Source organism: Ceratotherium simum, chromosome 4 (assembly GCF_057802395.1).
Source record: "Ceratotherium simum simum isolate JZ-2026a chromosome 4, ASM5780239v1, whole genome shotgun sequence".
Classification (NCBI taxonomy): domain Eukaryota; kingdom Metazoa; phylum Chordata; class Mammalia; order Perissodactyla; family Rhinocerotidae; genus Ceratotherium; species Ceratotherium simum.
The window spans coordinates 8234282-8250665 of NC_141903.1; the positions used below are offsets into that span (position 1 = coordinate 8234282).

General features: G+C 46.0%; 1 protein-coding gene across 1 annotated transcript in view; it reads left to right on the top strand.

Annotated features, from left to right (window-relative positions):
- The window catches only part of STK10 (serine/threonine kinase 10), a 116645-nt gene that overhangs the window by 80820 nt on the left and 19441 nt on the right, over nucleotides 1–16384 (top strand). The window contains exons 10-12 of the mRNA XM_004428522.3: nucleotides 1325–1455; nucleotides 5588–5711; nucleotides 6158–6337. Coding sequence (XP_004428579.1) covers nucleotides 1325–1455; nucleotides 5588–5711; nucleotides 6158–6337 — 435 coding nt within the window. The remainder of the gene's footprint in view (nucleotides 1–1324; nucleotides 1456–5587; nucleotides 5712–6157; nucleotides 6338–16384) is intronic.

Sequence of the window (16384 nt, forward strand, 5' to 3'; positions counted from 1 at the left end):
ATTTACTAAATGAAAGGGAGTGAAAGGAGGAGCCACAGCCGGCCTCGGAACAGAGAGAAAGGGCAGTTCTGACAGGTCGCCGGCACAGGCGGAGCCAGCGGCTTTTATGTGCAAGCAGCACCAGGCCGTCATCTTCCCTGGGACAGGCGTCCTGTCCCTTCCCTTCTTAAAAAGACACTAAGTGAAAAGGAAAAGGTAGTTTTCTTTTTTTAAATAGAGGCCAGCCGCCCCGAGCGGTCTCCCCTGCCTCTCCATGAGGGTGTTGGGAATGTTCCTCTGCTGGCTGGCCGGCAGTGAGTCAAGGAACACGGCTGTGCTGATAAGAGTCCATGGGCTGCTTCAGCATCCCTGACGTGACTGGGAGCCTGTGACCCCAGGGACAGACGGCCCTGTGACCAGGATCAGTTCTAGTGTGAGGGCTGCGGGGTCAGCGCCGACTTGGAGGGCAGAGACTGACAGCCCGGGGCCACCCCGGCCGTCCCTCTTCTCGGGCTGGAAGGCTCTTGACAGTCTGGAAAGGCCAGGCTGGGCCACACTAGGAAGGCAGGCCTGGGAAGCCAGTTGAGAGGTTGGAGGGAGAAACGCCATGATGACCCCAGGGCAGGCCCACAGGCCCTCATGCGAATCAGGACAGAGAACTTGCACAGGGTGTTTGAACACCTCCAGGAGTCCTGGCAGCACTCTGTGTAGTGCTCGACTATTCACAGGAAAATCGTGCTGCGGATGGGTGTGGCCTCCTGTGGAGTTCGGGTCAGATCAGGTTTGGCTGCCAAATCAGTTGTGAGCTTCGGTTTTCCGGGCTCTTTGGATTTTGGCATTGTGGATAAGAGGTTGTGTGGTCTGTAACAATAGCTGTCAGAAATAAATACCAAGTATTGAACGCTTGCCGTGAGCCGGTGCTGTGCTGTGTGCCCCCACGCATTATCTCGTTGAGTTTTCATAGCCACTCTGGGGCAAGTACTGCTATTCCCTGACGAGCCGGGGACGCCGAGCCTCAGCCAGGAAGGGGACTTGCCCAGGGTCGCACAGCCAGCAGGTGGTAGAGGGAGGATTCGGACCCAGCTCTCTCTGACGCCACAGCCTGTGTGTGAGAGTGCTGGCAGCTGTGTGGGGGAGGTCAGGGGGCAGCGTCTGAAGGCCAAGATCAGGGAGAGGAAAGGGGATGAGCTCAGACACTCGGGTCCCCAGGTTGAGAAGCTTGAAGCGAGAAGGGGACGATGGACAGCCATGTCCACTGGACGAAGCTGGGGCTGGAGTGCTGTGGGCCACACCCACCGTGTCACCTATGGATTCTGAGCTTTGCCTAATGATTGTCCCCTACCAGGACTCAAGGCTGCACAATAGAACCCTCAAGAGGACACGCAAGTTTGTGGTGGATGGCGTAGAGGTGAGCATCACCACCTCCAAGATCATCAGCGAAGATGAGAAGAAGGATGAGGAGATGAGATTTCTCAGGCAAGCCTTGGAAGGGCCGCTGATGGCGGTAACAGGGTGGGGGTGTGGTGAGAGAGGGATGGGCGTATGTCTTTTTGGTGAGAGAGTTGTCTGTCTACAGCGTGAAGTGACGGATCAAGGAGACAAAAGGAAACTGGTTTTGCTTGAGATCCTGCACTCCCCCACCCACTCGTCCACCCATCCACCCACCCACCCACCCACCCATCCACCCATTCATCCATCCATCCATCCATCCATCTATCCATCCATCCATCTACCTAACCATCCATCCATCCATCCATCCACCCACACACCCACCCACCCACCCATCCATCCATGTATCCGCTCACCCACGAGGTTGGAGGACACAGTGGTGACCCACATAGTTGAGGCCGTTGCCTTTGCAGAACTTACACCTAATGGGCCAACACATAATACAAAGATAATCCCCAATTGTGGTACATGTGCTGGGAAGGAATTAATGGGTGATACGATAGTGAGTGCTGGGCTGGGGGGACACTGTCCTGCGGGAAACCCCCTGAGTGGAGCCTGAAGGGTGAGAGGAGCTGGCCGCGAGAGAGCTGGGGGAGCACAGAGGGAACTGCAAGGCTGAGGCCTGCGGAGTGACCCTCAGCTCGTTTAGCGAACTGAGAGGACTGGGCTGGAGCGTGGAGTGTAAGGTCAGGGGGAGAGGCTGGGATGCGGTCCATGGGACCCGGGTCACGTAGGCCTGTGGGCTGGGGTAGAGGAGTGGATTTTATCCCAGGTGCAGCTGGAGGGAAACAGCTGGAGAGTGACCACTCTAACGTCCCTTTTGAAAGATGGCTCCAGCTGCTGGACGAGTCTGGGCCGTGGAGGGGCAAGACTGACACAGGGAGACCTCGTCCAGGACAGTGGCTGGGCAGAGGGAAGAAGTGGTCGGATTCAATATACATTTTGGAGACAAAACCCGTGAAACCGGGAGGGACTGGTGTGGGGAGGAGGGCTCGAGGCAAAGCTGCTTGCTAAGAACCGTCTTTGAACTTTTGAGGTGCTCAGGCCCCCTACCGGCCCTCCTCAGGGAGCGAGACCCTATTGCTGCCATTTTGTAAACGAGGAAAGTGTTTCTTGGCAGGTCAGTTACTGCCCATGTCACCAGGGTGAGAAGGGGTGGATCAGAGATTCTAACTAGGTCTGTCTGTGAGGATTCTACCAGTCTTCCCTGGATGTGAAGCTTCCTGTGGGGCTGCAGGGGTGGGTGGGGGCTTAGCAGTCAGGGAGACCCTGGGGCCATTGAGCTCCCTCGGGGCCAGGCCTTTGCGGGCTAAACTCATTATTGGTTTGGAGAACATTGCTAGAACATCAAACACATTCATATTTCTGAAAAGCACAGACATTCCAAAGCCAAACGGAAGCAGTTTGGGACACTCTGGGGCACTTCGCCCCCCCAGGAGCCAGGGGGATAAGAGGCAGACTTTTCACTGGTGGCATTCCTGCATGCATACACGTACACACACTCACACGCTGGTGTCCTCATCTGTGTGGGTTTGGGGAGGCTCAGGGATGGTTGCTCTTGGTGGATGACACCACCTTCTGTTCTAATGGTCACCTGGCAGGTGACTTGTATGCTTCAAGCTTCAGTTCTCAAGGGCTGGGTTTCCTTTCCATCGTCTCCCCTCTGGGCAGTTCAGCTTCCTGGGGTTGAAATTCCAGATCCACCACACTCATCTAGAAGCAGTGCCCGCTGGCCGTGGCACTGGGCCCCCTCCCTCCTCCTGAACAGAGGAGCTGATGCTGCTCAGATTCGAAAGGTGAGACTCGGCTGAGGTGGAGAAGAGGTGCTCACCAAGAGCAAGGCTTTGCTGGTTTGCCCACTGAGGGCCAGAGGTCTGAGTGTCCTGTAAACCCGGCCAGGCTGCGGGGGTGTGGAAGGCTTATCATGCCCCTCCTGGCCCACGCCCCTGGTCAGACCTGCATCCGAACATTTCTGGAGGATTGGGTCACATGTAGGCTTTAAAGTCATGTGACGGAATGAATGGTCACTCTCCCAGATGGAGGCTTCTAGGTCTGAGTTCGTTCTGGTTTTCCCTAAAATTGCTGGTGCTGGTTCTTTCCTTCTTAAGACGTCAGCCTGTCTCCACTTGCCTTCCTGTGAGAGCTCAGGAGGGCCAGGGAGGGTAGGACCTACCTTATTTCTGTACTCCTTTGTTTGTTTTTTTGTCAGCTGTTCTCTAAGCCTCAGTCTGTTTTGAGTCAGGATTTCCATTTCTTTGTTAACACTGTCAAAGACCAGAGGCTCGGATGGAAGCTTCTTCATGTGGCTGTAGAAAGCCTCGCTGGCTTTTCCCTGAAACTGGGTGGCCTTTGCCACTTCTTCCCTCTTTTTATCGTTTGAGCAGTTACCACTTAGGGAGCCTGGGCCCTGTACCAGGCAGGCCCTGCAGGTATCATCTCATTTAACCCTCAGAGACCTTGAGAGGGAGAGATTGTCTGCCCCACGTTACAGATAGGGGAACAGAGGCCTGCCAAGACCAAGGGCACCCAGCTGAAAGTCGGCAGAGCTAAGATGCAAACAAGGTCCCTCTGACCCCAGAGAGTGTGCGGCCTCTCCTCGGGCAGCTGTTGGTGGGCAGCTAGACTCTGGACTGGAATAGGCCATAGGCCTCTTGGACCCTAGTCCCGAGGGGCTGCCAGGGAGCCCCTGGTTCACAGGGGGCCCCAGTTCTTTCTGATCATTTTAATTTCTTTTTCTTTTCTGATCACATAAATGATACATATCAGTTTTTAGTGGATTCACCTTGGAGTTTATCCCACCAATATTTTTTCTGTGAGTATATACATGTACACATTGACAATGTATATGTTACAAAATTAAGGTATACTATGTGGTTTAGGTCAGGTTTTTATTGTATTTATATTTTGAATAGGTAATATAATGTCATGGTTCAAAATTCAAAAAAAAAGAGAGTAAACAGTGAAAAATCTTCCTCCCTCACTTTCCTGACAGGCATCCAGTTCCCCTCCCTGTGTTAATGTTTTACGTTGTGATGCTTCCAGAAATACTCGGTGCGGGGCCGGCCCCGTGGCTTAGCGGTTAAGTGCACGCGCTCCGCTACTGGTGGCCCGGGTTCAGATCCCGGGCGCACACCAATGCACCGCTTCTCTGGCCATGCTGAGGCCGTGTCCCACATACAGCAACTAGAAGGATGTGCAGCTATGACAGACAACTATCTACTGGGGCTTTGGGGGGACAAAAATAAATAAATAAAAAAAAAAAAAAAAAAAGAAATACTCGGTGCTTAATAGGGAAACACACAATAAACACATGTGCACACACACATTGTCTTTTTTTCCCACCCAGATAGTAGGGTAGCATAATAGACCCACGTGTCAACATCTTCCTTTTTTTCACTTAGAGATCATTCCATATCTGTTCATAAAGAATGGTTACATTTTTAATAGATGTTTTCCCATGTAATTAAATATTTTCTAAAACTTGTTTTAATGGTTGCGTAAAATGACATCAGATGGATATATTAATTTAATTAGACCTATATTGATGGACATTTAAGTTGTTTCCAATTTTATACTATTATAAATAACATTGTTGGGACTATCCTTATTCAATTGTGTCGTGTATCTATGAATATTTCTTTAGAATCAATATCTAGAAGTGGAACTCCTATGTTCCACTCGCATATGTAGAAACTTATTGGTTTCTTATTGCCAATAAGAAAGGCATAAACTTATTGCCAAATTGTCCTCCAGAAATGTTGTACCAATTTAGACCTGTCAGCAGGTTATGAAAGTATCAATTTCCTCTATACTCTTGCCTATTTAGTTAATGAAAATGGTATTTCTTTTTAATTTGCATTTCATTTCATTCAAATAGGTGTTTTCTTTTTATCTTTTGTTTCATGTCTGTTCATGTTCTGTGTCACTTTTTAAAATTAGGATATTCCTGTTTTTCTTATTGATTTGCAAATACTCTTTATATATTCAGATTATTACTGTTTATCTGTCAATAATGTCAGATGAAGCCTGAGTTCTACTCATGCCTCTGCCCCAGACGTGTGTGATGCTCCACATCCAGCCTTCAGTGTCCCTAGCTGTGAGTTATGTGATCTCTGAGGCCACTTTCTGACTGAAATGTCCACATCCTTTAACCCTTCAGGCGCCAGGAACTCCGAGAGCTTCGGCTGCTCCAGAAAGAAGAGCATCGGAACCAGACCCAGCTGAGCAGCAAGCATGAGCTGCAGCTGGAGCAGATGCACAAACGTTTTGAACAAGAAATCAACGTGAGTGTGAGAGAAGATGGGTCCCTACAGGGTCCTTGCCTCCATGTTTTCTTAAAGCAGAAGCTGCAGAGTGGGGAGGAGTGGGCAGTGGAGAGTAATTCACAGCTGCCCAGTTCCTGTGGTTTCCCGACTCATCAGGCATGGACTTGTAAACATAGGATCACATGAAGGTCACAGTGCTCCTCTGAGTCACACAGGAGGCCTTCTAGAGGGAAGTTAACCTCTGATGAGCACCATGCAAGAACCTTGCAAGATAGAGGGTCTGGTCTCCCTTTTGCACATGAGAGACTCAGAGAGGTTAAGTGACTTGTCCCAGGTCACACAGCAAAGAGGTGGTAGAGCTGGGGTTCAAGCCCAGGGCTGAGGACAGGCTCTGCGCTGCTGCTGTCCACCTCCCTCCCAGGTATAAAGTGACTTTGCTGAATTTCTGTTTCTGCTCCTTCCAGGCCAAGAAGAAGTTCTTTGACATGGAGCTGGAGAACCTGGAGCGTCAGCAAAAGCAGCAAGTGGAGAAGATGGAGCAAGACCACGCCGTGCGCCGCCGGGAGGAGGCCAAGCGGATCCGCCTGGAGCAGGACCGGGACTACACCAAGTTCCAGGAGCAGCTCAAGCTGATGAAGAAGGAGGTGACTACGTGGTGGGCGGAGGCGGGGGGTCGGGGAGCGCTAGGACCCTCTCGTTTGCACGTGACTGAACCCCAGCTCAGCCTCGCCTCAGCAGCAGAGGGAATTTGGGGAGCTCGTGCACCTGAGAAGCTCGCGTCCAGGGGCGACTGGATCTGCCTGCTCCAGCTGTGCCGTCAGGAGCCGCTGCTCCATCGTGGGGGCTCTTCCCTCTGTGTTGACTTGCTCCCAGGCGGGCCCTGCCATGTGGCTCGGGCAGCTGCCTCTCCATCCTCCCAGCTTAGCCACCCCAGCTGAAAGAGGGCAGGGGAGAAGGGAGGGATGGGCCCAGGGCAGTTTGAGATGCTGTCACCAGAGGGGAGAGTGGGTGCTGGGGGGGCAAACACAAGTCCTCTGTGCCCTGTCCTCTTCTCCCAGAGCAGCAGGCCCCTAGTTTGGACTCATGAGCCTCTCCTCCCTCTTTCCCACCCGGCTGGAAGGGAAAGGGAGAGGTGGTAAAGAGGTAGACGGCCCTGAGACAAGGGGAGGAGGTGTGTCTCAGCCTGCCTAGGAAAGGGCCTCTGGGGCCCAGAGAACAGCCCACACTCCCTCTGTGGAGCCAGACACCGGGAGGTGGGGACACGCTTGCTCTCCTAGACTCTCAGGAGGAAGCAGGGAGACAAGGAGGGTGGAGGCCGCGGGGTGGGGTACCAATCGGCCGTTCTCATCTCCAGGTGGGAGCAGTGGTGGACAGCCTCTAAGGGTGGTCCGCGGTGCTGGGGGCCTGGGAGCCCAGCTCCCAGACTCTACTGTGACAGGTGTACCCTCGGGGCCTCAGGCACTGCCTGTGGGAGCAGGGCGGGGCTGGGTGAGACAAGCAAGGCACTCACCTGAGGCATAAGATTTAAGGGAGCGCCAGAACACTCAGTAACCAAGATAGATAATCTTCTAATGCAATGTTTAAAATAAAGATTAGTGCAAAATATTCATGATGAACAGAATATCAGCTATTTAAAATATAGACAGGATCTGACAGGGCCCGGATTAGGGTGAGGCGATGAGGCTGAGTCCTGCTAGTACAGGGCTGGATCTTGTCTGTATTTAAAATTTTGATACTTTGTTCATGACTTGTTTTTTGCCTGAATTTTTATTTATTTACTTATCTATTTATTTTTTTGGTGAGGAAGATTGGCCCTGAGCTAATGTCTGTTGCCAATCTTCCTCTATTTTGTATGTGGGACGCTACCACAGCATAGCTTGATGAGCAGCGTGTAGGTCTACACCCGGGATCTGAACCCATGAACCCCGGGCTGCTGAAGCAGAGCACACAAACTTAACCACTACACCACCAGGCCGGCTCCTGAATTTTGATTTTTTAAAATGTTTATCTTGATTGCTGAATTTTCTGGCATTGCCTTCTGTGCCTGGGGCGAGGGTCTCACTGGTCTTTCCCTGGTCCTGGCCCTCCTGCTGAGACATGGACCAGTGGGCTGAGGTACGTGGGGGCGGAGGCAGGAAGCTGATGGTAAGCACGCCCCGGCTCCAGTGCAGGGAGCACAGGCCTGGGAGGCAGCCTGGTTCCGAGTCCTGGCTCGTGGCTCAGAGCTAACTGTTGGGCTTTGGACAAACTGCTTCCCTGAGTCCCAATGCCTTCTGACAAAATGGTAGTTATTCAGCTGCTGTTTCATAAGTATCTACATGTATGGTACTGTGCTAGCTGCCGGGATACTGTACTGAACAAAATAGATAGAATCCCTACCCTCAAGGAGCTGTTAATTGCCAGGGAAGCCAGAAAAAAAAGTACACCATCAAACAAATAAAACACTTACCAACTGTATATATCTGTGAAGGCAAATAGACTAGTTACTGAGAGAAGAGATGGAGAGATCTTCTCTAGCGTGGTCTGGGAAGGCCTCTCCGCATATGACAGTTAGGCTGAGACCAGAGGATGCTGCCAGGCATAAGATCATTCCAGCAGGGTAGAACAGCATGTGCAAAGGCCCTGAGGTGTGGGAAAGAGCTTGGAGACTTCAAAGAGCTAAAAAATGATCTATGTGGTGGGTGCTTAGGAAATGAAGGGGAGATTAGCATGAGATGAAATTGGACAGGTAGACAGGGGCCAGATCACGGAGGGCGGTGGGCCATAGGCAGGAGTTTGCTGTTTTATTAATTACTGTTCACCATACATTCCTCACACCGATATTTTGAGCATTAAATGAGGCCTGCATTAAGCGTTAGAGCCAGTGTCTGCCCCAGAATAAGTACTCGGTAGATGCCAGTTCCCTTCTTGGCTCCTCACCCCATCACATCATCCCCACGTATATGTGGTGGGAGCGGGAGGAATTGTGGGGGCTGTAAGAGTGGAAAAAAGAGGAGGCTGCAGGGGTGGTGCCTGGGAAAAGGGGGTGTGTGAGGGGAAGCCACAGGCTCCTCACCCCTTACCAGCAGCACCCGCTCTTCACAAAGCTGGACGGTCCCATTGTTGGCAGCATTCCAGTAAGGTTTCGAGCCTGTCGTTGACCTCTGAGGCAGTGTGTGGGGTCTGCTTGGGCTTCTGCTCAGACTGTTTTTAAAATTTTCTTTTTCCCTGGATGTTTTTCTTCAAAAAGTTTTTGTGGAAAGAGAAGGCTTGATGTCTTTGCTCTCTTGGCTTCTGCCATTTGGTAAGATGTTGTTTCTGTCACCGTCCTTCCAGGTAGGCATTCCTGTTTGCTGGGACTCTAACGGAGCTGCTGTCTTCAATCTGTTTCATGGTGGAGGCGGGCAAAGTGTAGGCTTGCATTTACTTCTGCTTCCCAGAGCTAGTTGTTGGGCTTTTGTTACTTGATTCATTAAGTATGTGTACATCTTCAGAGCCCCTACTATTCGCCAGCCCCTGTATTAGGCAGCGATGAGCAAATCATACACGGCCCCGTCCTTCCATGTTGCCATCGTTGTCAGAGGCCGTCAGCATGGAAAGGGTGACATGGTCATAAGAAGTTTGAGAACATACTGCATTTTCACCAGAGAGAGTAAAGGAAGAAGGTGGTCTCTTCACCTCGAAGGAGAGAAGCTGTTCTTTTAGGACAGCGTGATGGTGGAGTGGTTGTGTGGAGCTTGGAGTCAGAAAGACCTGAGTTTGAATCCCAACTCTGAACTCGGGCAAGCTCTGTCTCCTTCTCTGTGAAAGCAGGTAATGACAGGGTCACCTCACGAAGTTGTTCTGTAGACTAAAGGACAGAATGCAGGTACAGCCCCTGGCACCTCGTAAGCACTTACTGCGTGACAGCCTTCTGGTTACTTGACGATTATTGTTGTTCTTATCGGTTCCCAAAGTAAGGGCTAGGGATTCCAGCTGTCAGGGGGCCAGCAGAGGGCTTTGCTTCACGGCACCCCTAGATGTCCCATGATTCCGTGTCCTGCCACTGCCTACTCCACGGTCCCACGACTTTCTCTGATGCAAAGGTCGCCTCTGCAAGGGTGCAGGCTGCTGGGCTACGGCGAGGTGGGAATGGAGGCTTGGGTGGAGACTGCCTGCCCACTGCTCTTGGATTGGTGGTTAGGATGTACCAGCAGGTGAAGGATAAAACTGGGAATGGGTAGGGCCCCCAGGTGAGCAGCCTCTGAACTACCCACAGGTGCAGTAGCCAGCCCAGTGCTGCATCAGAGAAATCCACACATGGATGCTGGAGACGAAGACCACACACAGATCCCATCTGGGCTTTTCTTTAACCAGTTCAGAACATTTGTCCATTTCCCTACGATCCACTGAATGTGAGAAAGCAGGTCATGATTTCAACTCAGGCATGGAAAACAAGTACAAAAATACAAAATACGAAAATAACAGAGGATAAAACTTGAGATGCCTCATGGGCTCTCTTTCATGATTATAGCAATTGGTATGGAATATTTATCATGCTAATGACCTTCCTGCACAAAGGAGGTATGCATATGGGAAAAGTCATTATTAGTAAGCTAGTTGAACAGGGACATATTTATTCTTCATTGTCATTTCAAGTAATTAACTAAATCTAGTGATGTGTTTTGTATCTGCATATACAAATGTAATAAATGTGTAATACATGTCTTCTGTAGGAATGGAATTGATGGTCTGCTATTCGGTTCCTATATACACAGTACATTTAGCATCCATGAGAAACTCACTTGAAAATTATAACTTATCAGATCACCTAAATTTGAAAGCAAACTTAACCAATCTTGAAGGAAATCTTTCCAGAACTGTTTCCCTGCCTTCCTCGGCAAAATTCATTAAATGTAATTGAACTATTTCTTTCTTTTTTTTTTTTTTTGTGAGGAAGATCACCCCTGAGCTAACATCCATGCCAATCCTCCTCTTTCTGCTGAGGAAGACCGGCCCTGGGCTAACATCCATGCCCATCTTCCTCCGCTTTATATGGGACGCCTCCACAGCATGGCCTGATAAGCGGTGCATCGGTGCGTGCCCGGGATCCGAACCGGTGAAACCCGGGCCGCCAGCAGCGGAGCGCACGCACTTAACTGCTATGCGACAGGGCCGGCCTGAACTATTTCTTAAATAGTTTGGCTCTTCTTAACACAACAGAATTATATTCCTGGAAGGATCTTGAAAATTTTAGTTAAAAGCCAGATGTTTTTTCCTGATGAGAAAATGGGAAACTAACAAGTCCTGTGACTGTTGCAAAGATGTGTAACTGGACCAGAATGCAGAATTCCTGGCGTCTAGTAGAGAGCAGTTCCCCACCTCTCCTCTCTAGCGATCCCAGCCAGAGCCGTGCTGGTCCATCCCTGTCCTCCGGGGTTACTGACACGTGTAAGTCCGCTGGCTCCTTTGCTAAGTGGCCCCGTGTGACTCTGTTTTTACTGCCTTTTGCCGCCTCCTTCCTTGGTAACATTTCTTACTGTTTTCGGTGCCTTGAGCAAAAACCTCCAGACCCTTTTCTAAACTGCTGCTTCTAATCTTCTGTCCTGGAAAACCACATAATCTAGCCTGCACAGTTCTAAGCTAATGGGTCCTTTAAATTGCGTGACGCCTTGAATGGCGCTCTTGAGAGGGGCTTTGACAAACACCACAGATGGGGTGAGGGTTCTACGGCATCTAGTGGGCAGAGGCCAGGGATACTGTTAACATCCTATAATGTACAGGACAGCCCCCCCACAAAGAATTATCCAGCCCCAAAAGTCAATAGTGCTGAGGTTGAGAAACCAAAATCTAAGACCGTTACAGCCAAAGAACAGAGGAGCAGGATTCAGATAACAACCTGAAACCGTGAAAGAAAACACCCAGGAACTGAGAGAAGAGATGATAAAGAATAGCTGGTGGGATTTGGGGGTCAGGTGAGAAGTGCATGTTTAACTTCAGGAGAGGCTGCCAAACTCTTCCAAAAAGGCTGTGTTGTCTTACGTCTCTGCGACAGCGTGTGAGAGCTCGGGTTGCTCCCCATCCTCACCAGCACTTGGTATTGTCAATTTCATTTTTTTATTTTAGCCATTCTGATAAGTGTGAATTGGTGTCTCATTATGGCTTTTCATTTGCATTTCACTAGTGACTAATGATATTGAGTATCTGTTCATGGGCTTATTTACTCTCTCTCTCTATTTTTGGGTGAAGTAATCTTTTGCCCATTTATTTAACTGGGTGATTTGTTTTCCCTTTATTGAATTTTAACAGTTCTTTTTATATTCTGAATATAAGTCCTTTGTCAGATATGCATTTTGCAAATATTTACTCCCAGTCTGTGGCTTGTCTTTTAATTCACCTAACAGTGTCTTGCACAGAGCAGTACTTAATTTTGGTGAAGTCCAGCTTACCATTTTTTCTTTTAGGGATTCTACTTTTAGTGGCATATCTAAGAAATCTTTGCCTAACTCTAGGTTACATATTTTCTTTTAGATGTTTTATAGTTTTAGGTTTTACATTTAGAAGTATAATTATTTTGGGTTGATTTTTATATAAGGAGTGAAGTATGGGTGAGGTTCACTATTATTATTGTTTTTGCTTGTGGATATCCAATTATTCTAGCACCATTTGTTGAAAAGGTTGTCCTTTCTCCACTGAATTGCCTCTGCACCTTTGTGCAAAATCAGTTGACCATATATATGTGGGTCTATATCTGGACTCTGTGCCGTTCCATTGATCTATTTGTCTATCCTTCACCCATCATTCACAACATCTTGATAACTATAGTTTGATACTAAGTCTTGAAATCAGGTAGTACAGATCCTCCTACTTTGTCTCTTTTTTTCAAAATTGCTTTGGCTAGTCTAGTTCCTTTGCCTTTCCATATGTGTCTTAGAATCAGCTTGTTGATTTCTATGAAAATGTCTCCTGGGACTTTGGTCGAGATTGAGTTGAATCCATGGATCAGTTTAAGGAGAATGGACATCTGAACAATATTGAGTCTTCCTATCCGTGAATACAATAGCTCTCTCAATTTATATAGGTGTTCTTTGATATCTTTCCTTAGTGTTTTGTAGTTTTAAACGTACCAATTCAGCATATATTTTTGTTAGACTTATACTAATTTCATGTTTTTTGGTGCTATTTTACAAGATACTATTCTTTTAATGTCAATTTCTTATTGTTCATTGCTAGCAACATAGAAATACGTTGATATTGGTATGTTGATCTTGTATATTGACCTTGCTAAACTCACTTATTACTCCTAGTATATATTTTCAAAGAGATTTATTGGGATTTTCTACATAGACATTAATGTTTGCAAACAGAGACAGTTTTATTTCTTCCTTTTTAAGTCTGTATGCTTTTTATTTCTTTTTCCTGCATTATCATGCTGGCTGGACCTCTAGTAGGATCTTGAATAGGAATAGTAGAGTGGACATCCTTGCCTTCTTCCCAATGTTAAGTGGAAAGCATAGTATTTCATAGTTAAGTATGATATTGGCATTAGGGTTTTTTGTAGATGCCCTCTATCAAGTTTGCTAATAGATGTTATCATGAATAGATGTTGAATTTTGTCAAATGGTTTTCCTGTATCAATTGATATGGTCATATAGTTTTTCTTCTTTAGTCTATTGATATTGTGAATTGTATTGCTTGATTTTCAAATATTGAACCAGCTTTACCTAGGATAAAGCCCACTTCGTTATTATGTATTTTCCTTTTTATATATTACTATATTCAATTTGCTGATATTTTGGTGAAGACTTTTAAGTCTATATTCATGAAAAGGATATCAGTCTGTGATTTTCTTATAATGTCTCTCTGGTTTTAGCTATCTGTTTCTTCTTGAATGAGCTTTGGTAGTTTCTTTTAAGGAATTTGTCTGTTTCATCTAAGTGGCTGAATTTATTGGCAGAAGCCGTTCATAGTATTCCCTTAGTATCCTTTCACTGATGCAGGCTCTCTAGTAATGTTCTCTCTTCCGTCCCTCATATTGGTAGTTTCTCTCATAGTCTCCTCCTCCTCCTTCTCTGTCAGTCTTACTAAAGGTTTATTAATTTTATTGACCTTTTCAAAGAACAAGCTTTTGGTTTCATTGATTTTCTATTTTCAATGTTACTGATTTCTGATTTTATATTTGGTTTGGGTTTAAATTGCTTTTCTTTTTATAGTTTCTTAATGTGGAAGCTTAGATCATCGACTTGAGACTATTCTTCTTTTCTAATGTAGGCATTTAATGCTATAAATTTTCCTCTAAGCTCCGCTTTAGCTTCATCCTACAAATTTTAATGTGTTGTATTTTCATTTTGATTCAACTCAAATTATTTTCTAATTTCCTTTGCAACTTCCTCTTTGACCCATGGATTATTTAGAAGTTTGTTGTTTAATTTTAAGATATGTTTGGACTTTCATATCTTTCTGTTATTGATTTCTAGCTTAATTTCATTGTGGTCAAATAACATATATTTTTTAAGATTTCAATTTTTAAATTGATTAAGGTTTGTTCTGTGGCCCAGGATGTGGTCTATATTAGTGAATGTTCATTGTGCACTTGAAAAGGATGTATATTGTTGCCCTTGGGTGGAGTGTTCTATAAATGTCAAGTAGGTCAACATGATTGATAGTGTTGTTCAAGTCTTTTATAGCCTTACTCATTTTCTGTTCCTTTGTTCTGTTGGCTACTGAGAAAGATGTATTAATGTTTTCAACTATAATTGGGGATTTATTTAATTCTCTTTTCCGTTCTGTCAGTTTTTATTTCATGTTTTTGAAGTTTTTTTGTTTTTTAAAATTGTCATATCTTCTTAGTGAGCTGACCTTTTTTTTTTGTGAGGAAGATTAGCCCTGAGCTAACATCTGTTGCCAATCCTCCTCTTTTTGCTGAGGAAGATTGGCCCTGGGCTAACATCTGTGCCCACCTTCCTCTACTTTATATGTGGGACGCCACCACAGCACAGCTTGATGAGCAGTACGTAGGTCTGCGCCCGGGATCCAAACCCGCAAACCCTGGGCCGCCGAAGCGGAGCGTGTGAACTTAAGCACTACTCCACTGGGCTGGCCCCTCCTTTTATCATTATGTAATGTCTGTCTTTATTCTTGATAATATTTCATGTTCTGAAGTCTACTTTGTTTGATGTTAATATAACCAATCTTGCTTTCTTTTTTTCTTTTTTTTTTGTGAGGAAGATTGACCCTGAGCTAACATCTGCCAATCCTCCTCTTTTTGCTGAGGAAGACTGGCCATGGGCTAACATCCGTGCCCATCTTCCTCCACTTTATATGGGACGCTGCCACAGCATGGCTTGCCAAGTGGTGTGTCAGTGCGCACCTGGGATCTGAACCGGTGAACCCTGGGCCGCCGTAGTGGAGTGTGTGCACTTAACTGCTTGCGCCACCGGGCTGGCCCCCAATCCTGCTTTCTTTTGACTAGTGTTTGCATGGAATATCTGTTCCCATCCTTTTAATTCAACCTGCCTGTATCTTTATATTTAACATGAGTTTCTTGTAGATAGCACGTACAGTCATGTGTTGCTTAATGATGAGGATATGTTCTGAGAAATACAGTGTTAGGCAATTTTGTTGTTGTGCAAACATCATAAAGTGTACTTATACAAATCTAGATGGTATAGCCCACTACATATCTAAGCTGTATAGTACTCATCTTGTGGGACCACTGTCATATATGTGGTCCGTTGTTGACCAAAGCATTGTTATATGGCATATGACTGTAGGTGGGCTTTGATTGTTTTAAATCTAATCTGAAAATCCTTGTCTTTCAATAGAGGTTTTTATGCCATTTACATTTAATGAAATTATTATTTGTTTTTTGTTTGTCTTCTCTGGTTTATGTTCCTCTGTTCCTCCTTTTCCTGTCTCTTTTTGGAGTATTTGAATATTTTTAGAATTGCATTTTAATTCATCAGTTGGCTTAAATCTCTGTGTGTGTGTGTGTGTGTGTGTGTTTAGTGGTTGCTTTAAGGCATTATAATATACATACCTAAGTCTTTCAGCATCTATTTAGAGTTATATTGTAACATTTCAAGTAAAACGTAGAAGCCTTACAACCATATGCATTTCTCAATCCCTCTCCCATTTTTGTTATACTTGTTATATGTATTATATCTACATATATTAAAAACCTCATTAGACAATGTTATAACTTTTTTTGACAGTGTTATAACTTTTGCTTTAAACAGTCATCCATATTTTAAAGATCTTAAGGGGAAAAATTCCATATTATATTCCCCCACATATTTACCATTTCTGTTGCCTTTCTCCATTCAAGTGTCCCCTTGGATTATTTCTCTTCAGCCTGAAGAACGTCTGTTTAGCCTTTTTTGGTAACAACAAATTCTTTTATTTTTCCTTCATCTGAGAATATCTTTATTTTGCTTTCATTCCTGGAAGATAATTTCACTGGACATAGAATTCTGGGTTGACTGTTCTTTTCTTTCCACACTTTAAGGATGTTGTCTCACTGGCTTTTGGCCTCCGTGGTTCTGTTGAGAAATCCATGATCACTGAAATTGTTGTCCTGCATCAATATGTTATTTTTCTCTAGCTGCTTTCAAGAATTTTTAAAATTTTTGGTTTTCAAGAGTTTGATTTTGCTGTGTATAAGCGTAGTTTTCTCTGAATTTAACCTGTTTGGGTTTCATTGAGCTTCTTGATTGTGTACATTTATGTCTTTC